Source organism: Crocodylus porosus, unplaced genomic scaffold (genome assembly GCF_001723895.1).
Source record: "Crocodylus porosus isolate Cpor-Errol unplaced genomic scaffold, CroPor_comp1, whole genome shotgun sequence".
NCBI classification, from domain to species: Eukaryota; Metazoa; Chordata; order Crocodylia; family Crocodylidae; genus Crocodylus; species Crocodylus porosus.
In genome coordinates this window covers 27390304-27414193 of record NW_017728948.1, presented here as the reverse complement: position 1 = coordinate 27414193, position 23890 = coordinate 27390304, and the positions used below count along the sequence as shown (strand labels likewise).

The following is a 23890-nucleotide window of genomic DNA, read 5'->3' as shown; positions in this document are numbered from 1 at the left end:
CATGGAACAGTTTGTTCAGTCCTTTCCAGTGACAATACAAATGCTATAAGACATGACCTTCCTTTTCCATGAAAAAACTAGCAGAAAATTAACCGCACAGTTTTGCTTAAAACAAAAGACTCCTTGTGGTAGTAAACAAAGTCAGGGTGCAAGTCACAAGAAATACCATTGTAATAGAAACACTGCATAAAGGCAAGGCAACAAATTCTAACAGACTATCACTAAATCAAGATTCCCCTCATTTTTGAGTGTGACAGGACTCCTAAAGAGATTGTGCTAATTGTTACAATGCAAAAGACACATAGCAACACACTGATTAACCATTTTTCAGCTTTTTGGATGTTTAGTAAAAGCAATGTATGAACTTTACATGAATAAACTGTACATTATTAACTGTGATAAATATTCAAACAGAAAACATTCTTCTGAAGCCCCCATATTGCAGTGAAACACACAAATATGAACCCTTCCTATGCCTCTGCAAAAATCTTTTGACTTCATTGGGATTTTTACACAGAATGCAGTTGCAGGATCAGAGCCATAAAACACTCTTTCACACTTTGGCATTTAATTACGGTAGTTTCCATTTTTATGCTTATTATCATTACAATTTTATTTAGTTTCACATTCTCTCTCTTCTTTGGGTCCTTTCCTACCAGAGTTACTGAGTTATTTCTGGAAATATTCAAATCCCAAGTCCAAAACTGTAATTCTCCAAGCCCCTGCTACATCATCACCGAACTATGATGGAGACCATTTTAACACTAATATTTCTCAACTACCTAAAACTTTTGCTTCTGTACATGCTTAGCAGTACTTCAGTCTTGACAGCTATGCAGCTAATCACCTAGTTCACTCCTAAATTACATCAGGATCCAAAAACCAGGGATTTTTCTGCCAACTTCCCTTGAAGGGCTTGATCCAAGATTTCTTTTCAGAATGTATATACTGGACACCCTGATAGACAGACAAATGGATCATCTCCTTTGCTCTGGCAGCACCTGCAACCACACTGGTCCCAACATACCAGCACCTTCTGCCTTTCCTTTGGATTAAACCAGCAAGCCCACATTGGTGTGTGGGCATCTCAGTGTCTTCATATGCACTACCCACGCTTTTGTGCCCTGGAGAGGTAGCTCCAGCTACAATTTATTTTCAAGCGAGGATTACATTCAGAGAGCTGATGTCTCACTCAATGTAATTTTATTTTCTCATGAGACAGACAGATGTCTACTACTACCAGATCAGTAGAGAGGGGTGAAGGAGACAGGTGCCAGTAAAATTAGTAAGCAGGGACTGGAACTCCTGCCAGGAGAATGCTCTAGCTACTAAACCAGATATAATTATATTTACTTTCATGCTCTCTCTCTTGTCCAGTAAACCTTTCATGGGACAAATTCAACAGCAATAGAATCACAGAATCATAGAAATTAAGGCCTGGAAGGGACCTTGAAAGATTGAGTCCAACTCCCCTGCTCTGTGCAGGTATACTACCAAGATCAAATGATCCCAGCAAGGTGTCTGTCTAGTCTCCTCTTGAAGACTTCCAAGGCTGTGGACTGTACCACCTCCTTGGGAAGTCTATTCCAGATTCTGGTCACCCTTACAGTAAAAAAGTTCTTTCCTGCATCCAACCTGAAACCATCCTCTAGCAGTTTATTGCTCCTTGTCCTTCCCTGGGGCACCCTAGTCAACAGGTTTTCTCCCAGCTCCCTGATATTCACCCCTTACATAACTTATAGACGGCCACCAGTTCCCCCGTAAGCTTTCTCCTCCCCAAGCTAAACAGTCCCAGATCCCTTAGTCTTTCTCATAAGGTTTGTCCTTCAGGCGCCTAATAATTTTTGTGGCCATTCTCTGGACACTTTCAAGGTTCTCCACAGCTTTTTGAAGTGCAGAGCCCAGAACTGGACACAGTACCAAGTAGAGAGGTAGTATCACTTCCTTAGCCCTGCATGCAGCATATCGTCTAATGCATCCCAATATGCTATCAGTTCTGTTGACTACAGCATTGCACTGACAGCTCATGTTCACCCTGTGATCAGCCATAATCCCAAGGTCCCTTTCAGCCATTGTGCTGGCTAGGACATCTAACCTATATTCATGTCGCTGGATACTTCTCCCCAGATGAAGCACTCTCAATTTATCCTTATTGAACTGCATCTGGTTCTGCTCTGCCCCCCTTTCTAGCTTGTCCAGGTCTGGTTGGATCTGCATCCTATCCCCTTTTCCCTATAACTTAGTATCATCTGGAAACTTGGCCACTGTGCTTTCCACATCCTCATCTAAATCTTCAATAAAGATATTGAACAGCATGGGGCCAAGAACTGAACCCTGTAGGACACCACTGGCCACCTCCCACCAAGATGATACAGACCGTTTAAAATAGTTTAGAGTATCTTTTCCTTAGTATAGCCTATAGGCTTGGCACTTATGATATTTTTCTGGAAAGTGAAATATTTGAATTTGAATCCTATTAACAGGAGAGGGATACTAAACAGTGCCCTTTTCCTATCCTACGTGAGTGTTCTAATCGCCGAGTTTCTGGCTGAATACAGGACACACTCCATGTGCTAAAAAATGACTCTTTGAAAGGGTGAGCTTTAGGTGCTGACTTTTATAGGTTTAAATCCTGAGGAGGGAGAAATTCAAAATACAGCCCTGACCTCAGCGTTTCCCTTTTAGATACTTTACGTGGGTCTCTAATCTGCATGCTGACTTTTGTAGTTCCTATTTTGAGATATTAACTTTCCTATCAGTTGTCATTATATATACAGTCTAAGCATTTCACATGGGATTACAAACTCCACTGAAGAAGTCAAGTACCTAAAAAGAGGCACTGCAGTGCCTAATATATTTTCTGATTTTGGCCAACACAGCAGTATACCCACCATCACCAAGCTGCTGAATCAATCCTTTACATTTCTTCCAACTTTTTACACATACAAATACAGGAGTCAAGGAGAGTCAAGTTCATCATGTCCACACTGATGAGTCAGTTTTTAGGAAGAAGGTAGTGGCACATTATACATACACGTTCATATAAAAATAGGATCTTGGATTAATGTGCATTACAAGCCCTTTTGGCATAAACACCATACAATTTCCACTCTGTTGATTCAGTTCTTCCCCTTTGCCATCCAAAACAAAGGAACCGTCTGTTATCATATTTTCTTACTATTTGGACAACGTTTCTGATGCCATGAAAGGCATTTTAATATAGGATGCTCTCAATGTTCATGTGTTTGTTTATTTTTGAAAATAACTGTCTCTTGCGAGATTCTTGCAAACTAAGAGAAAGTGAACTAGAAGTGGGAAAACTTTAAAAGGTTATTATAATGTTCAGAAAATAATGCTGCCAATGCAATTTCAAGAAAACAGTGAGTTTCCTAGGATAAGCTGTTTACAAACATTAAAATGATATTGCTGTATCAGCGTAACACTGAAAAGGCATCTGGAGCCAACGGAATCCCTGCTGAAATTTTCAAGCAGGGTAAGAGAGGAGCTCACATTACAGCTCCATGCCCTCATCTGAAGGATTTGGAATAAGGGGGAAATTCCATATGACCTCAGGGATGTCACAAGTGTGACAATCTTCAAGAAAGTAAACACGTCTGATTGTGGAAATTATAGAGGAATTGCCTTGCTGTCCACCAAATGAAAGTTCATTGAGAGAACCCTCCTGAACTGTATCCTTCCACTTGCTGAAGAGCACCTCCTGTACATTGTTCATGTCTCAGCTCCATATAGTATCTCAATTTCAATGATGGTTTAAGGTATTGAGAGGCACAGCTGATGATCTTTACTGCTTGCCAGCTGCAGGAAAAATTCTGGAAACAACATAATCCCTTTTACATGGTCTTATTTGACCTCACAAAAACCTTTGACTCTTAATTTAGAAGCATTGTGAAAGATCCTTCTGAAGTAGGGATGCCCAAAGAAATTCATCACCATTCTCTGTCTGTTCCATGACAGTATGTGAGTGGTGGTTCTCAGTAACGGATTAATCACAGATCCCTTTCAGGTTAAGATGGGAGTTAAGCAAGGCTGCATCACTGCTCCAACACTCTTCTCAATATTTCTTACCAAGATGCTACGTGCGACCATCAACAAGCTTCCAGCTGGACTGAAGCTAAAGAACCAAATGAATGGTAAGCTGTTTAATCTTAGCCAACTGCAAGCCAAGAACAAGACCATCCCAACCTCAATTATAGAGCTCCAGCACACTGATGATGCTGTAGTGTACGCTCACTTGGAAGCAGACCTTCAGGCAATCGTCAATGTTTTTACCAAGGCATACAAGAAAATGGGACTAATGCTCCACATGCAGAAGATTAAGGTTCTCCATCAACAAGTTCTTAATGAACAGTCTCCAGCTCTGGTAATTCAAATTCAGGGTCAGACTCTGGAGAACGTTGAGTATTTCTGGTATCTGGGAAGCCATCTCTCGCTGAAGGCTAACATTGACGAAAAAAATCTAACATTAGCTTAAATGTGCAAGTGAAGCCTTTGGACACCTGTGGAAACATGCACTTGAAGATCCTGACATCAGATCTGAAATCAAGCTCATGATTTATCAAGCAGCTGTGACCTCCAAATTACTATATGGAGCTGAGACATGAACAACGTACAGGAGACACCATAGTTGTTGGAGAAGTACTATCAATGCTGCTTGAGGAAGATTATCTGAATTCAGTGGGAAGACAGATGACCAACATTAGTGTCCTCTAGCAAACAAACACCATGAGCATTGAGGCAATGATCATCAAACAACTTTGCTGGGCCAGCCACATCATCTGGATGTCCAACTCCAGGCTTCTGAAGCAAGTTTTATTCACTCAACTCAGTCAAGGTATACGCTCAAGAAGAGGGCAGAGAAAGTGCTTCAAGGATGTCCTCAGGGCTGATTAGAAAAAATGCAACAGACATCAACCTATGAGAGACTATTGCCCAGGATCAAATGGAGGAAGCGTCTGTTGCAAGGATCTCAGTACTCTGAAATCTTACGACAACAGGGGATGGGGAAAAGTGAGCACGGCAGAAACAAAATGTTTCAGACTGAATCAAAAACCTGGAGTCATCCACCCCACATGGAAACACGTGCCCAAGCTACAACAGAGTCTGTCAATCCTGGATCAACTTCATCAGCCATCTTAAGACCCACAGATTAGGCAGTCATGGAAAACAATCATCTTTGACTGTGAGGGACTGCCGAAGAGAAGAAACTATCCTGAAAATTATAAGACTGTTTTGGCCAGTCAGGAAAAAGCTGGGGAACAAACATAGTATTTGCCAGCATTATGTTGTTAATTCTGAGTCCATGTTATATGCTTTATTCCATCATGTATGTACCTTATTTATTTAAATCAGGGTGTTCAATCCCAGCCTGTGGGCTAGATTTGGCCAGCAAAACCAAGTCATCCCAGCCTGCTGACCTCCCCAGGGATCTGAAAACTGGCAGGAGTGGAGAAGTGGCAGTGTTATCTGCTGCTCCCCAGGTGCCAGATTTTCAGACCAGTGGGAACCCCTGTGGGCTGGACAAAGAGGCCCAACACATTAGATCATGCCAGAGCACAGCCTGCAGGATCAGACTGGCATGCAGGATTGGGCTGGTTTGTAGCTGGATATAGATCTGTGGAATCACACCCACGGACCAACCCCAGGCACTGATTGCAAGTGGCATGCAGCCTGTGGATAAACCCTGTCCCCAAATTTTACACCACTGACTTACAATGTAAATAGTTCAGGAGAGAGAATCCCTGATATGGAATTTGCTCCTTGTCTAGCACAAGGGGGATAGCAGTTTTGGTTGATTCTCAAACAGTATCACAGTAACATTTTTCTTGAATAGAAGATGCCCCTGATTATACCTCCAAATATTTAAATTCTATATAGGGAAAATTTATAATTTTGTTATGATTTTCCAAGTATAGAATGTAATTTTTGGCTTGGTTTGATGTGAATTTGTTCCCTTTTCACTGCTACAGCAGGAAAAATAAATCAGGGGATCAGATAGATGCTTTTCTCTCTGTTTCCCCCAAACATCCCCCCCCTCCACCCCAGCAACCCCTTCCCCCTCTCCTTACTGTCTGACACTGCTCTCCCTGAGCATATGGAAGTGAGGAGCAAATTTGAAAACAATAACCTTGAAATTAAACACCTCTGTAGCAATTTTCATAAAGTACCCATACACTTCATTTAGCCAGAATTGATGCATGTTACGTTTTCTGTAACTGCTGCAAGTTTTAACACAGGTATTCCAAAACACATTTTTGCGCAGCACTTTGGCACCTGCTTGTATGTAGTACAAACGGTGCATGATATTTGTCCTTATAAAATGCGTGGGGGGAAAGAGGGGTTTTTCCCCCATGCCAACTGGGAGGAAAAAAATCTTATCTTGGATTTGAGCAAACATGGTTTGCCCATTAATGTTTATCTGGAGGTATAATTAAAAAAGGATGGATTTTTATTTTTAAACAAAGATCAGGTAAAACAGAACTGAATATTTTCACCCAGTTAATAACAGAATATCTAAGGTGTTTGTTAAAGAAGATTAATGGTTTTAAGAACAGTGAATACAAAGAGCAATGTATCTTGCAGAACAGCCTGTCATCAGAAAGTTTCCTGACTCAGTAGGATGTTAAATGTAAATATGTAATTGCCGGTCAGCAGCATTACACATATTCCTACTGTACCTCTTCAAAAACAAAATCACACTAAGAAAAGTTTCACTGAAATAATATCCCAGGAATAATGTGAGAAGGATCTGGCTTATGGCTGAACTTGACTTGATTTTATTCCACAGATAAACTAGAATATGATAACCACACTGATGTTCTTAATTAAAAAAAAAAAAAAAGTACTAGATTCAATAACTAGTTATATGTTTCTGAAAACGCTTATGAAATTCTCACACACCTTTTGTATTACATGATTATATATACTAAATGTGTATGGTTATATAAACACAACATCCTTCTGTCTTGGCAAGTCATGCTCTGTTCTGAACTTCTCGAGCATTGCAAAAGCTGCAGCCAAAAGGAATTCTTTCTATACCACCTGAGCATCAGAAGGGAATGATTGCAGCACCCAAGCCTAACAAGCTAAACAGAATTATTTCTTGCATTTTTCCAGTGCTTGATAATTAAAGGCTCAGATGGAGTGAAAGATTATAACAAACATATTCCACAAATTTAAGTCACCGGAAGTAGTTTATCTAGGCAAAAATCTCTTAATTTAAGATTATATATCTGGGGACCTCCCTATATGAAAAGTGTTGTACATACTCCTGAAAATGTCTTTTTTAAAGGAAAAACGTCTTATTTTAGATCTCTAGCTCTCTAACGGTGTGCAGTTATTGGAATTTAAACTGGTGTAGGAATTAATATTCTGGTACTGCAATGCAAACCAGTGTAATCCAAGGTAACAATAGGGGAATGGGAGTAGAAAGACTCATTGGGCATGTCCACACACACAGCCATCTGTGCTTGCAGCAGCTCAAATAGAAATGGTGCAAATTTGAGCTGGGGATTTTTGCCTCCGCGCACATGCCCAGATAAGCACTTTGGTGTGGGGCAAGTTGTGCTTGTCCCAGATCTGCAGCCAGGGGGAGCCAGAGCTGGGGGCCAGCACCTGTCTAGATGAGTATCATGCCTTTTTTTTTTTTTTGATCATCACCAACAGAATTTATAGACAGCTCGGTACTTTAAAATTTGGATCTCACCATCTTGCATAAAGTGTCTGGAATTTCTATTCTACTTACAAACAAGTACTGCAAAGGCTTTGCTTAGTTATTTAAGTGCCTAAATCAATACTAATCAAATTAGTTTGTCATTGCTGATTAATAGAAGGAAGAATTTTACAACACTTGGTTGTTATACTCAAAATAAGCTACTATATTTAAGACAGAAAGTAAATATAAAATTCCACTATTTGTACACGACGGTTTTCTAATTTAAAGAGTTAAAGCAGTAACAATCAAGGCTATGAAGGGCATTTTCATTCTTAGGACTTGTTTTTATTAGCCATTTTTAGATAAATTATTTATAATTGGAATTTTCAAAAGGAGTCTAAAAATCCAAAGTGCCTAATTTTCATTGAATTATACTGATTTGGATGTCTAAGTCCTTTAGGCTCATTTGAAAAAAAAATACATATTTATTGATTTTAAGGCTAGATTATCTAGTCTGATATCCTGTATAGCCACCCAGTAATTTCTGTATCTGGCCCACTAACTTCTGGTTGAACTAAGTTAGAGGTGAAAAGATCTGGCCCACAGAGCCATATCATGCAGCCTGCGGGGCTCAACAGGGCCTAGGGGCGCAAATTTGGAAGGTGGGGCAAACAGGAGTGGGGACTGCCATTGAATTCCAGAATATAGAGCCCTGTTGGGTGGTGGAGGGACAAGCAACAGGTGCATTTAACCCCTGCAGCTCTGGAACCTGCAGTGGTCAGTGCCACTGCTGCTTTCTCCACCACTGAAGGTTGGTCCAGTTCTGGCCTATGAGGCACATTGGGGTCCAGATCTAAATATTAATCTGGCCTGAACTAAAGCATCTCTTAACATACATTCTCTCTTGATTTAAAGACATCAAAGGATGGAGACCCCCTCCTCACAGTAAACAGTTCCAAAGGTCAGTTAACCCCACTATTAAAATCCCTGCATATATTTATAAAATATTCAAAATGTTAAAGTTAGAAAAGTTATAATAGGTTTTATACTCTGACCTTTTGTGGAGTTCCCATGCTATAATAGGAGGCAAAGTGAACATGGAAAGAAACCCTCTCAAGTTACCACATATGAAAAAAAGTGTTTGTTTGGTTTTTTTTCCTTTTAGATGGTTTGTATTTAAAAAGTGTTTAAAATGATTTTACTGTTTATTATTTTTACTATTTATTCACTTTTTATATTTAATTCAACTTGAGCAATGAAAAAGCTAGTCAGTTTCACTTTTTTTGAATATATGTTTGCTTAATTATTTAAACTTTTATGTACAATGAGTTTAAAAATCAAACAGGAAGAATCTACATGCGACAGGAGTTTCAAAAAAGAAGACCAAGAACAGTTAAAAAGCCAGTTACACATTCAGGACTAGATCTATAAAAAAGGCTTAGGTTCCTACAGTGCAACGTAGGTGGGCTTTAAGTGTCTAAACTTAAAATTGCAACCCTAAAAGTGCTGGCTTAATTGTCAACCAACCCTGAAGGCATATAACTTCCGTAAGAACCTCTGCGATTGATTTGAAAATTCCCTCCAGGTCTAGGATTGTGTCTCTTTGCATATGTTTAGCCCAGGCCAGTCTCAACAGGGTCTAGCATCTCAATACCTAGCTTGTGCCTAATATTTACCGCAATCCATAGTTATGTTCCCCTCTCTAAGTCTCCAAGGCTAAATCCCAGTGGTGTTCTCAGAGTACACACAGCATGTAATTATAAGTCTGGACCTCCTACAAAATGCAGTGACAACTGTCACTATTTTAAAAGCAGTTCATGCTAGCACTCCCTTTTTATACCATGTTGTTTGGTTAGAGCACTGCTGAGGATGAGGTAGACCCAGGTTCAATTAGCATATGTCATGGAGTTTCACACCCACAGGATCTTTCTCTTGGGAGGTGGGAGATGATGCTTTGAATCCTCTCAGGCAGGTGTCTCCAAGCACGTGGGAAATGCTCTAACCACCTTCAACACTACCACACATTTCAAATGAAAAAAGTGAGCCCTGCTCATTTTGAAAGAAAGAGGGCAGGAGCAATAGATTCTCCCAACCCACATTGAGCTGCAAGGACTTAAAACTAGCTTGTCCGTAACATTTCCAATTAGCAAGTTCTAAACAACTGTACTTAACATACTGGCTTTAGGAAGCTCCTCATTAAATGGATCCTGTTCTGAGGCACCTTTGTCTCTTCATGCACTATATGAAAGAACCAAGGCACCCAATACAGGGCTATGAACTACACCGGTGTGTAAGGGTAAGTCTAGTCTGGTGCACACTAGCTCTGAAACAGAGAGCAGGATATCCCTGTTAGTACTGCTGACCATCTAAATTTAAAGTGCTTGTGTACTTTTTTGGATCTGACCATCAGGCTTGTACAGGATTTTTTTCTTCTTCTTCTTTTTTTTTTTTTAAAGTAACAAATCTGACATAGCAGACTTTAAAGAACTAAAGCAATTATGCGAATTGCTAAGTTCCAAACAGCATTGGGGACCCAATCTTGATCCCACTGGTATCAACAACAGAACTGCCACTGATTTCACTGAAAACATCAGTCTCGGATACGAATTCCATCTCTTTAAAAACACTGCTTTCAGTAGACCAACAATATAGAGCTCTATTTTCCTATGGAAACAAAGATCCCATAATATATTCCATTGAATAACCATCTCCTACATGCTAAAAGAAATTCAAAATGTAAAAGATGACATCTCTTACATTGATGATTTCAAAATACTTGACAGTTGCTTATAAAACAAATGGAATAAAAAGGAAAGAAAAGATTTCCCCTATGGCTGCTCAGACTTCATTTTAAAATAATGCACATCCACATTGTCATGGGTATCTGCCTGTGCGGGGCAACTTGCAGAATTAGGATCCTAATGTGCACATTCTTGGTCTGTCTATATCCTAGCAAATCATTTAATTTTTATTAAGTGTGGCCCCAAACTGATCAGAGGGTATTGGAATCTGCAGGTCACATTTTAGCACTGTGGCTGCAATTATATCTGTGGTGGAAGAAGTTTCATAATTATCAAGCACTTCCACAAACAGCATAGCTCCCAGCTAAATTTTAGGGATATAGGGTTTGTACTGCCAGGAGGTAACTTTTATTTTTAAAACAGCAAATATTTTTCATCCACTAGGTTTTACAATAATTTGCATGATTTGACCTTATTCACCACACTGGGTGCTTGTGCCATGTTCTCCTTTTGTTGGTATAAAACTAAACCAATTCAGATTTCTCTAATCACTGACGAACCTACTGTGTAAAAATCTGATGGTATTGCATTTTATTTCTTCATGTAGTCATTTGCATATGTGTAAGGCAATAAAGAAGAAGGCCCGAAGAGTCTCAGTTTGAAACAAAGCTTTACATTGATACACTGGCAAAATTTGGACACAACTGCAAAAATGTCAATTCAGTCTATACTACAATTTCAGACACAGTGGAGCTACATTAATGAACTCCTACAGATTTGGATTTTTCCAGTGCAGATAAGATTTGTGTGTAATATGGCTTATTACTGTACATAGATGGATAAATTTGCTCTGATGCTTTCTATAGGTATAAAAAGTAGCTAAACTCCATCTCACAGAGGCTTGCCTCCATTTCATATGGTTAGGAATCAGAAATACACTCAAAGAAAGCTAGTTCCAAAACCATAAAAAATAAAATGTTATTTTAGACAAGTGCAGCATTAAGGGCACAATTCACCATTCACAACCACAAGGTACCTGGCCATAAAATCCACACTTTCTATTTTTCTAGTCCTTTTGTATAACAGAATATTAGAAGTTCTCTGGAGACCAGAATATTACATTGCTCAGGAACAGAAAAGAATAGTATGGTTTTATACAGGTATTTTATTTTTCAACTAAGCTAGATATAATTAAAATCTGTTACAAGATTAGCTCTTACCATTTAGCCCTGGAAGATGGTGACAACCCCTGCAAGACTGCCCTTGTCTCTGGTTTCAAGTAACGCCATAACAGACTATAACAGTACAATTTTACACTAACTTTTCAAATTTAAAATAAGCTAGAGATAATTAGAAGCTGTTATAAGATTAGAACTTACCATTTAACATCAAAAGATTGTCAGTCCCTGGATGTGGATAATTCAAGCGACCTTAAAAAAAAACAACAAAAAACCAAAAACCAGTAAGGTTTTAGCTATTATGCTGGGAAAAAAAAAAGAAGAGAAAATGAGGGGGTAGGAAAGGGGGGGGGGGGGGGAACACCACCATTTAAAAGTGAAATGTGTAACATATTTCCATTTTGCCTAGAGGGAATAAAGAACTAATATTTAACTGCAAACACATTACCCAACAATACCCTTGACCCAAGTTGAAGTTGACATGAACAAACCTCTTAACCTTAATTCTCTTGTCATAAGATTTGCAATGTTCTTTGGGATCAGTGCCAATAGGATAAAGCCAGTTTTTGTTTCAGGCAGCCCGTTGCTTTAGTTTTCTTTTCAGACTAATTTTGATGCACATCGGTTACCAGAATCTAACTTGCTATTTGGAAAGTCTCCCAGAATCAGCGTGTCAAAACTCTGGTAATAAGAGTGATTAAAGCAGTTAACTAACATGTAGTCCATTTATAAATACATTTTGTGACTTTAAATAAATCGCTGTACATCTCATCTCTCCCGCTAAGCCTGATCAAACAAAAATAAATTACACACTTATTTATGGAATTTTTACAAAACTTTACTATGCTAACATTCTTACAACTCTCTAGAACATATCTATCAGCTAGTTTATGAATTAAAAAAGTGAAACTGTAAAATTAAATATGCAAAGAGTGATATATAAAACCCCATGTCCTGATGCTAAATTACTAAAATACTGTATTTTAATATATTTGCAGTAAGCGAGGATTTTCTTTTAAACTGCATGTTTAAAAAGCATAGCAAAGGTCTGTTCATTCCAATTTCCTTTTTTATGAAAGGAGAAGTTTTCTGTTTACAGGAAGCTGCAAACATGATAGTACTGCAAACTGATCTAGACAGAAACTTACAATAGCACCTCTGTTTCACTGGAACATGCCTTATGAAAAAACCCTACATATTCACATGCTTTATTAGAACATAGCTGGTTGCTAGTAATCCTTAAGTATACAATCAAAAAGTATTTAAACTTGAATACTTAAGTAAATATGCTGAAAACAGATTATTGCTAAATCATAACAAAATACCCAAACCTGGAGCCTTGAATTTGTGGAACTCATGCTGATTTCAATGGGAATGTTGTGTGCACAGGGCTTTCAGAACAGGACGTAACTGTTTAAATATTATTAAAAGGTTTTGTGTATATCTAAGCCTTAACTAAAAACAACCCAAACACCCAGAGAAAGCATGAAGTAGCAACCCTTATAGAAAGGATGCCTAACACTTTGCATTACAAGTTTTTCCCCAAACACTGTGTCTTTTGGGAAACCTGAATTCTGCCAGAATTGTCAGCAGGATATTGAAATTTGGCATGACCAAAGAGATGGAAAATCTATTCAACTATGAGTTTACAATTTTAACTTTAAGACATAATAGTGAAAATAACTTACCAAAATTTACCAAAAGGAGTTAACACACTGAAGTTAAGCTCTCAAAAAACAGCGAATGCCAGAATTAATGCTGTCCCAGCCACTTTAATTCCATAAGTTTCTTATATGTATTATGATAATTTTTAATTACATACTATTTATTTTTACCATGGGTCTGGTTTCTCATTTATTCTACAGAATGGCTGGGACTCAGAGGATGAATCAAGATTAGTTAGGATCTTTGCCTTACTTGCTGTACAAACTTCAGGTGAGGAGAGAATGAGAAAGAAGACTATAACAAGAAAATGGATGGTCTTATGATCAAGGCAGCTGACTACCATGCAAAAGATTACATCCTTGGCTTTTCACAAGACTCATAAAAGCATGTTCTTCTTCATTTTTTGAGTGGTCAGTTTGGGGAGACAGAGTTCTAATTTTCAGTACTAGTGAACATCTTTACTAGTCCAACTGAAGTCAGAAGGAAGCTGTGGATGGTGTACTGCCTTTTTTGCACTAAGACAGCAGGTGCATCTACATGTACACTGTACTGCAGTAAAGTGTCACCATCTACACATGTGATGGTATTAGGGCACAGTAAACTAACTCTTTCGTAAGATGGTACTGTTGGGGACAGTATTATCTTATGGCAGAGTAATTTACTGAGCTGAAATGCACATGTGGACACTATCATTGTAAATTGCACCTGGTCAGCCCAGCCAGTTGGAAGCCTGCTTTGCACCAGCTCAAATTGCTGCTGTCCCAGGCTCACATGTGGATGCTATGCCTGGGAGCAGTTTCTTTTGGCTCAAATTGTGCTGGAGTTTACTGCATTGTGTTAATTGCATGTGCAGATACACCCAGTAGTTTTATATAGAAATAAGCACAGGATTGATAATCAGGCATCTCTAAAGTTAAAAGCCTAATCTTGTATTTGTCACCAATTCACTTACGACTTTTGGCAAGTAACTTTACTTTTTGTCCCAGTTTTCCAGACTGTAAAATGAAATACTAATATTAATTCATCAGTTTCATAGGGTCCTTATTATAATGCTTTAAAAAGTGCTTTGAGAATGCAACATAAATGCTAAATGTAGCAAATCATAGTTGGATTTCACCTTGGGCGCTCAAAATCAGAAAAGATTTCTGTAAACTAATGGATAAGGCACTAAGCTCCTAAGCCAGGGACTGTGGGTTCATGTCCCACCTGGGGTGAAATATGTATTTGTGTGTGATAGATAGGTTTTTTTTATGCTAGATATCAGGAGGTGCTACTTCATAGTCAGGGCAGCTAGGATCTGGAACCAACTTCCAAGAGAAGTGGTGCTGGCTCCTACCCTGGGGGTCTTTAAGAGTAGGTTAGATATATACCTTGCTGGGGTCATTTGACCCCAGTACTCTTTTCTGCCATGGCAGGGGGTCGGACTAGATGATCTACTCAGGTCCCTTCTGACCCTAGAAACTATGAAAACTATGAAACTTTCTCTTGAACTCGTGCCTCGGTGACATCTCTCAGAGTAGTTGTAAAACTAATTAACTGAATGTCTGTGAAACATACAGATATTACAGAAAAATCCTGCAAAACCCATAGTTAGTGTAGGCTTTGGATAATTTTGGACTGAATGAGGATAAAGACAGCTATCAAACAGCTGTCACCACTACTGGACCCCATTCATCCTGTGCATTATTTCTGCATGAGAAATTTTAATTTCTGTATTTCTTACCTTTTGAATATTGTATACCTTTTGAATATTTGTTTGAAAAAGAACATTTTTGGCAGATGTTCTGTCTCTATATTTTCATAATTCAAGAAGCTTCTACAGGCTCTGATCCTGGAGGTTCCTCCACACAGACAACATGTGCGATTACATGTGAATGCAGAGTACTTCCCAGAAGGAAGTTGCAAGATCACAAGTTCTCTGATTTTGCTTTACCCTTTCTCATACAAGAATATAAATGTTAAGTTTGCATGATCAAGCATGCAAATGTCAAGAAATAATGCTTAAAATGACACTGTCAGTTTGAAATAAAATAAGTAGTTAAAGAAGTCAGGTGTGTCCCTGTCAGCTTATGGTTTTTACAATTACAATTTCTTAGTTTTAAAAGGACCTATGGTACAGAAAAACCCACAGAAATAAAGGGAGACACTGAGTTTCTAGGGAAAAATTCTGAACCCAGCTAAAGTTCTGCCATATATTCAAAAGAAAATATTAAAAAAATCTCTTTTGAGTATTGTAATCTTAGGTGTCAGTTGTGACAACAGCAAAAAAAATCCAATAGAAGCATGATTAGGAAGCTGACAATTGATTTATCTGCAGGTATTTGCACTGCACAAAATTCAAAGCTGTAAATTTCTTTAAACCAGTAAGTACATGCTCACATATAAATATCTACTCACATATAAACGTAAGGTGTAAAAAGAACACAAGGAATTTCTGCATAGGGCCTATACTGAATGATGCCCTTTGAAGTAATACAGTAACTGTACATTAATGTTGTGTTCAAAACATTAGCTTCCTCTGCAGCTACGGATGTTTTGACTGGTTTCATATGTAACAATGGTTCCGTTACATTTACTTCCCCATCTCCACTTCTACATCCAATTACTGTGAAAACTGTTTGTGATACATTTAAAAAGATTGTAAAATCTTAAATTCATGTGCAAGACCTTCTCTTGTATATCCACCAAACTCGGTAAGATAACAAGGGGTATCTTAATTAAGATACCCCTAACAAGTAGCACCGCTAGATTTACTCATGTGTCCTTCAAAGAGTCTAGTTTACATGACCCAAACAAGTGAAGTTTCTGCATAAAACTTTTCCCGGGAAAACTTAGTTGTAGCTATGTTCATTCATTAATTTTTTATATTTAGAGAAAGGTTTGTGTATTTAGGCTTGGTTTTGAGTATTCTGTGTTCCAATGTAAATAAACTGGTATGAGGAACCCCCAAATATGGAAACATTCAAATAAGTATAAGCAAAATTTAAAGGGGTCTTGGTAATGCCAAGTCACACTTTCAGCATAACATTTGAAATATTACATGTTCTTCTTAAAACCTAGCTACTGGAATCAAGAGACTACATGAGATTTCCAGTCTGTTTTACTGTATGCTTTTTTATATTTAATAAAATCAAGTATTTAGCCCGTCTGGTTTGCTAAGAAGCTTGAAAAAGTGAAGTGAGTTTATCCTTACAGTTCAGAAACCAGAAAGGGAACAACTTGTCTACAGTTATCACTTATAAAAATAAATGCCATGAAAGTAACCTAATAAGTTTTGGAGCACTGCTAAGAATTGATAAACATGACTTAATAAATTAATAACTGAAGTTATCACACACCAGTTTAAATTTTACCAATTTAAAATATGGCATTTGTCGGATGATTTCTGCTGATTTCAAAACCACTTTAGTTAAGGCAATGCACAAACCACATACTGATAATCCCTCAGTAACAAAGAACAGCATATACAGATCTATTCCATATAAATATTATATGTTAAATACTTGTGTAATTAGTTGTATTGATACAGTCTATAAAGTGTCTGGTCTAAGATTTTATATTAAGATTGTTTATGCATGCTATTTTTACATAAAAAGTCTATTTTTGCCTCTCAGTGAAAAACATAGGCAGGTTTTTATGGAAGAGAAAAATGCTCAAAACAGTAAAAATGTAATAACTCCTTTATCTTTTCTACACTATTTCAAGAACCTTGTACCATAGGAAACTACAAAACACAAGAACCCCAAGTCCTGTACCAACACCACTCTACCTTTTATATATAACCCTTATGTGGGTAGGTAGCTTTGTGCCCTTTAAGAACAGCTTAATATTCTCTCATCAACCAGGATTCTCTGCAACACAAGCAAAGATAAAACAACATTCTCTTCTAAAAAAAAAAAAAAAAAGATTAAACAACATCAGTTCTATTTACATTTTCAGAAGAAAAATAGAGAAATATTAGAGAAATATTTTCACATTTTTGCTGAGTCACCAGTCACCCGCCCTATGCTCCAGCTGGTTGCCTTTAAAAGTTCATTTTTCATGGTGTTCTGATACTCAAATAAAATACTACAAACAGGAGCAAGACAGGCAGAGGCACAGAGATTTTCAAATATACTGAGAGATTCTTTCATAGGAAAGCCTAGTATTATTCTCCTTTCATAACTAACTTCTTTGTTATAAGCTTCTATTTTTATTGTTCTATTTGTAAAACTTTTTCCACAAATGTTTTTTTTTTCTTTTATAGAACAGCCTAGAGTAAAAGGTAGCTTTCTTCCATGTAAATAGAAGCTTGATGCTTCTTTTCCTATTACCCTACAAAAGTGGTGTATTATTACTACTGTCAAAGAGAAGCAGTTTGAATGTAACAGTATCTTGCATCTTGTTTGCAGATGTGGCAACATCTAGCTGGAAGGTAGGAAGCAATGGTAAATTAGGAGCCAAGGCTAGTACTAGTTTTTACAACAGAAAATTTCTTAAAGTGGAAATGTTCCAAAGCGCAACAAGGTATCTAAAGGTTTTTGCTTCTCACTGAAAACAAACTTTGAGATATACAGTTGCTTGCTTACCCCATTGCTATTTAAGCAATCAATCTTAGCATGATTATAAAAGTTTGTCTACTGCTGTAATGTTCCTAAATCAAGTCTTATTGGGAAAAACCAAAATAAATAGGATATTTCTGGAAAAGGCAACTTTAGGACCAATATCCATAAAGTTCAAGTTGGCTTTTAACCCAGGGTCTCTAACACCCTTCTAACAATAACGTGTCAGGTATTCTCAGAACAATTAGTAAGGAAAAATAATGTATTTATATTTTGACCTCAGGTTTGAACCTATTCATCCCAAAATTAAGGTGCTAATTTGAACACCTTATTTTGTTATAAAACACACTGCAAGAAAGCAACATGAAGACAATCTTAAACCAGATGTTAAGTGTTACAGCCTTGTCTATTCTATTAAAAAAACAGCAACAATTAACAACTGCATCTGATTTCAAAAGACATCAAACCCTTTTTTACCTTTTAAAGAATTTTTATCAGAGATTTAATATGCTCTATAAGTTGGAACTGCACACATATAAACATGCTAGCTTTTATTTAACATGTATTAATTTAATTAACTGGAAAATTAAATCTACAGTTCTGTACATGAAATAAAAGTTAGTATCAGTAAAACCTGACCCTTCTTAAATAGACTTTTAAACACAGCTATAAGGATAAATGCTGTAAACTAGTACGTACAAAATCTGCTCTGCATTCCAAAAAGCCCAAGACAAGATGCTTAGTCATACTCCAGACACTGTAAGCAGCTAAATCTGAAACACGTGCTTAAAATTCCAAGGACTTTCATTTTACTGCTGCAGTACTACATAAAAGACGCATTGTATTAATGTGCTTTAATTTACTGTTAAAAATCTGCAACTCCCCCCACCAAGCTTCAGTTATAATAGATCTTTCATTTACTACTAGATTGAATTAAGCCCAGACAATCTAAAAATATGTAAATAAATTGGTCTTAAAATATTGTTATATGCAGTATGCTCAAAAAGCCTGACAACTGGAGATCATAGTTTTTGTTAGCTCAGGCTCCAATATATGGCTTATAACCTACTGTAAGCCATCAAAGGAATATGGAAGCTGACAGGAAATTGGAGAAAAGAAAACGACTGTTTAACAAGTAGTAAAAAAAAAAAGGAAAAAAAAAAAAGGAGAGAAAATTATTTCAGAAGCTCTTATGTGTCTGAATTTTTTTTAGATTTTTCTAGTACGAATATCAGTGAAAGCCAACTTTTCCAGAAAAATCTTCTATGTTGAATATTTTCTAAAGAGCTGTAATATCTTAATAAAGATGCTTACTTACCACAGCTCTGCCCACCCACTACATTTTAAATTCAGCTGTTGTGTGTCAGTTATTCTTTGGCTTTCATAGGCTTTTCCCCCACCTTTTAATCCATCCTCATATTTAAGGCTTTCAGAAAGCATGGCCAGGGACCCTTTTTCTATTTTAGAAAAATAGTTCTTATATTATGACATTTTCATAAAAAAATTAAGGCGGCCAAATTTTAAAATCTAGTGTCTAAAGTTAAGATCTAGAACTATATTCAGGCACCTAAGGGTGCAATTAATTAATCCGGTGCTTATTGAGTTTGAATGTGTGCCCAGGACTGCAGCACGTTGAGCCAGGTCAGAGGGACCCCAGCTGGCAGAGGTCTGGGGGGGTCAACCTGCCAGCCTGGGGCTGCTCTAACCCTGCTCAATGTGCTGTGGAGAAGCTGACTAGGGGCATGTGTGCGCTCCTGTGCGAGGCTAGCCGGTAGGCAGTCCCTGCACTGAAACACCCTCATACCCTAGCTAGGTCAGCGTCTATGTGGACATTGCTGAGGAATAAAAACTCTGAAGCAGGGTAGCACTTGTAAGTACTTACAAGTACTACCCTGGTGCACAGTTTTAGTTTACTTCCACCTAATAGCCTTGCATGTGTAGACACTGAGGAATTTACTGCAGAGCTAATTTAGTCTATTCCAGTAAATGTCTTGTGTAGATGCACCTAAGTGCCCTAAGCACAGAATACCCAGACCTCCAAAAGAGACTTTCAAAAGTATCTAAAAAGAAAACACTTAACTTTTGGCATCCAGTTTTTAAAATGTTATCTTTAATATTATTTCTGTTTAAAAGTTATTAGATCTTGTGATCCCCTTTACTGCATAACACTGAGGGGTGCTTGCATGTATGCTTTATGTCTCAATAGCATGACTCAGTAGGCTGAAGAATAGGTATGACTGGCATTTTCTCTAATGGGACCTGCGTCTCTGCCACTTCATCTTTATGATGAAGCACAATTAAGAGGATAAGAGTCAAGGAGAAGGGGAAACAATAGGAAAACAACCATTTCCTAAAATAAATTTATTCTGTGCATCCGTGGTGTAAGTCTTGTGTTAAAGAATCTGAATGGGCTTAGGAATTAAGGAACACAAATGATGATATAACACAATAGAGAACTATATCACCACCCTGTCCATGTTGGGCAGAGGCTTTACCTCCTCCCTAATCATTGATGGGAATCTCTTGTTACTCGTTTTAGTGAGATAACACTTGCATGCCACAGCTGTAATTATTTTAAAGAAGGGAAAAAATTAAACGATATACAACCAACCAACAGGACTATGTTGTTAGACTAATTCTTTATAGCACCACAAGGCCACTATCAGAGCTGTCGAACTTCTCAGCAGCTGGAAGCCGCACCCACATGGGGCAGAAGACGTCCTCCACCCCTGTCCCATGGGGCTGCACAATGCTGCTTCCAGGTGGTCTCCCCTGTGCCCTTCTGCTAAATGGTCTCCCTGTGCTCCCTTTGGAGCATGCCCTCCCCTACCTGTTGTTACCCCCAGCTGTGTGGGTTTCCCTGAACCCCCACTGCATGATCTTCCCCATGCTCCCCAACCATGCAAGCCACATGGAAAGTATGAAAGCTGCTTCACTGACTTTCCTGTCCTGAGAGGTCACTTGGATCTCAAAGGCCCAAGCTGCCTGGGACTTGCTGCCCTACCCAGAGGGGCAGGGATAGGAAGCACAAGCCAAAGGAGGGAGAAGAAGCCCAAACACTATGGTGCCAGTGGGGTCCCCCAAGGTTCTGTCCTTGGACCCATATGGTTCAACATCTTCATTAATGATGTGGACATTGGAGTCAGAAGTCGACTGGCAAAGTTTGCCGATGACACCAAACTTTGGGGCAAAGCATCCACACCAGAAGACAGGCGGGTGATCCAGGCTGACCTGGATAGGCTTAGCAAATGGGCAGACAAGAACCCGATGGTGTTTAATACCAAAAAATACAAGGTTCTCCACCTTGGGAGGAAAAACCTGCAGCATCCTTATAGGCTTGGCAGTGCTATGCTGGCTAGCACTACAGAAGAAAGAGACTTGGGGGTCATCATTGACCACAAGATGAACATGAGCCTGCAATGCGATGCTGCAGCTAGTAAAGCGACCAAAACGCTGGCTTGCATCCATAGATGCTTCTCAAGCAAATCCCAGGACGTTATTCTCCCCTTGTACTCGGCCTTGGTGAGGCCGCAGCTGGAGTACTGCGTCCAGTTTTGGGCTCCACAATTCAAAAAGGATGTGGAGAAGCTTGAGAGAGTCCAGAGGAGAGCCACGCGCATGATCAGAGGTCAGGAAAACAGGCCTTACAATGACAGGCTGAGAGCCAAGGGGCTCTTTAGCTCAGAAAAGCGCAGGCTCAGGGGTGACCTGATGGCCACCCATAAGTTTATCAGGGGTGACCACCATTTTCTGGGGGAATGTTTGTTCACCAGAGCGCCCCAAGGGATGACGAGGTCAAACAGTTATAAACTACTGCAAGACCATTTCAGGCTGGACATTTTCTTTACTGTCCGAGCCCCCACGGTCTGGAACAGCCTGCCACTGGAGGTGGTTCAAGCACCTACATTGAACACCTTCAAGAGTAAATTGGATGCTCATCTTGCTGGGATTCTATGACCCCAGCTGACTTCCTGCCCTTTGGGCGGGGGGCTGTACTCGATGATCTTCTGAGGTCCCTTTCAGCCCTAATGTCTATGGAACAATGGAGGGAGTAGTGCCCAGAAGGGAATCGGGAGTTTATCATTTAACCACTTGCAGGCTGCATGTGGGCCACCAGTTGGACAGCCGTGGCTTATGTGGAAATGTATACCTTAATGTCTCAAAACACACTAGTTCCTGTACAAGTGGTCTTTTATTTCCTTTTTATTTTCTGTATTCCTCCTGGCACCTTCCTCCTGTCAAGCGTGGAATTGCGCTCACGTACGAATTCTGCAATAGCCAGAGTTACCCGAGTTTCTGTAATAATGGTGGACACAAACACAAGTAGCCTTTTGAAAAGGGACATACTTCAACAAGGCAGCAACTGTACTTTCTAACTGTTGTGTGTGAATGAGCGGAAAAGGATTCAAATGCAGCAAACCCACTCGAACTTTAACTTTTTTTCATTTAGGAATTTCTGGAGATGGAGAATGGACAAGCATTTGTCAGAATGCTAAATATAAACAGCAATTATTTTTGACCATGAGTATTTTGAACCTACATCCTTTGAATGTTAAAAGGTATTTTCCTGCAAAGAGTTTTAAATACATCACAAGTTTCAGGTTTTGAACTTAAGTTAAATGACAAATAGGTGAAATATCTCATTAAAAATGATGTAACATTTCCTTTGGCCAACTTTGGTGTCTTGGATTTGTTTAAAATTTTAATAATAAATCTCCTGGGCTGAAAATAAGCATGGAAAAGATTGAGAATTGGAGTTATTACATAGTGAAAATAGGAGTTAAAAAGGAAGCCAAAAAACATTACATTCAAGTTCATTGCAGTGGTTCATGATTCCGAGGTTTGAGGCAAAAGGAACTCATTTGCCCTTCCTTTCCTTTCTTTTTTTGTGTCCTTGTTGTATTTAGTGGCATTCACAAATTTGTTGGAACTGACAGGGCTGCGACATGAATGTTTCAACCTTGCAACCTCTGGGCTGTCAACTGTGCACCTTAGTTTCCACACCTCCACAGTCCCCACCCATTTGCCAAAGCTCTGAAAAGCACTATATGCACTTCTTTTACAATAAAGAAAAAGGCTAATCGTACACATTCTGCATCTCTGGAGAAAAAGTTTTAAATGGAAGACAGCGAGAAGTTTGTGTCAAATTACACGGATTGAAGTAATAATTTTATTCTACTTTCACTTCTTTTAGGTTTTATGAAACTAGCAGTTCTCGCAGTAATTTTAACATCAATTCCAACATAAAAATCACAAATAATTTACATACCAACTCGCACCCATAGCCAAGTATTTAATGTCACATTTCATTCAATCATTTGGAACAAGTTGCAAAACGTGGTCCGAGGTAAAAATACTGCAGCTGACGAGTGACTTTTCAGCCCTATTTCTGTGTCTATTTAATTTCTAGAAAACTATGAAGACTTCAATACTGAAAATTTTACCTAACTGTAAATCAATAAAATCAATTTAATAAAGATACAAGATTCAGAATGCCCTTTCATTCTAGACCGTTCAGTTGTTATATTAATCTAGGATTTAAATTAGCAAACAATATTAAGTCAAATATGCAGAATGGGTGACATTTTGCTAGCATTGTAACATACCTTTAAGTGGATCATGCTCTGCTCTCATAATGTCAATAAGGGAGTTTTCCAAAGAGTGCATATTCAGACTGTCATACATTCTATTTCGATCCTAAAAGAGAATAAAATCGTTAGTAGTGGTGTAAAAAAATCTGCACTTTGTAACAGGAAGAGTAAGGTGATTTCTTCAGGTAGTATGCTCAAGCTATGTTACCTAAAGTTGAAGGTGTTTGAATTTAAATTAATAAAAGCCTTTAGAGCATCCAAATACAATACCAAAGAGGCACGTTTAATTGAGGACTCCTTCTGCATACATATTCATACAGTAGGCAGGACAGACTTGCCCTAGGGAGAATTTGAGGTTGTTTAATGAAGGAGGCTATTACCTGTATTGCTATGGATCCATTGGAAGATATCAAAAGGTATGCTGTGAATAAGGCAAAGGATTGCAGGAAGGAAAGGGATGATCTTATGGTTCAGGTGACCCTGAAGAATTTTATCCCTGCCT

General features: G+C 38.4%; 1 protein-coding gene across 2 annotated transcripts in view; it reads right to left on the bottom strand.

The window, feature by feature from the left end:
* CPEB2 (cytoplasmic polyadenylation element binding protein 2) overlaps window positions 1-23890 on the bottom strand; it is a 79597-nt gene that overhangs the window by 39380 nt on the left and 16327 nt on the right. For both annotated transcript variants that reach the window (XM_019553083.1, XM_019553084.1), the window contains exons 3-4: window positions 23404-23494; window positions 11793-11843 (exon numbers count right to left, since the gene is read on the bottom strand). In XM_019553083.1, the coding sequence (XP_019408628.1) occupies window positions 11793-11843; window positions 23404-23494 (142 nt within the window). The remainder of the gene's footprint in view (window positions 1-11792; window positions 11844-23403; window positions 23495-23890) is intronic.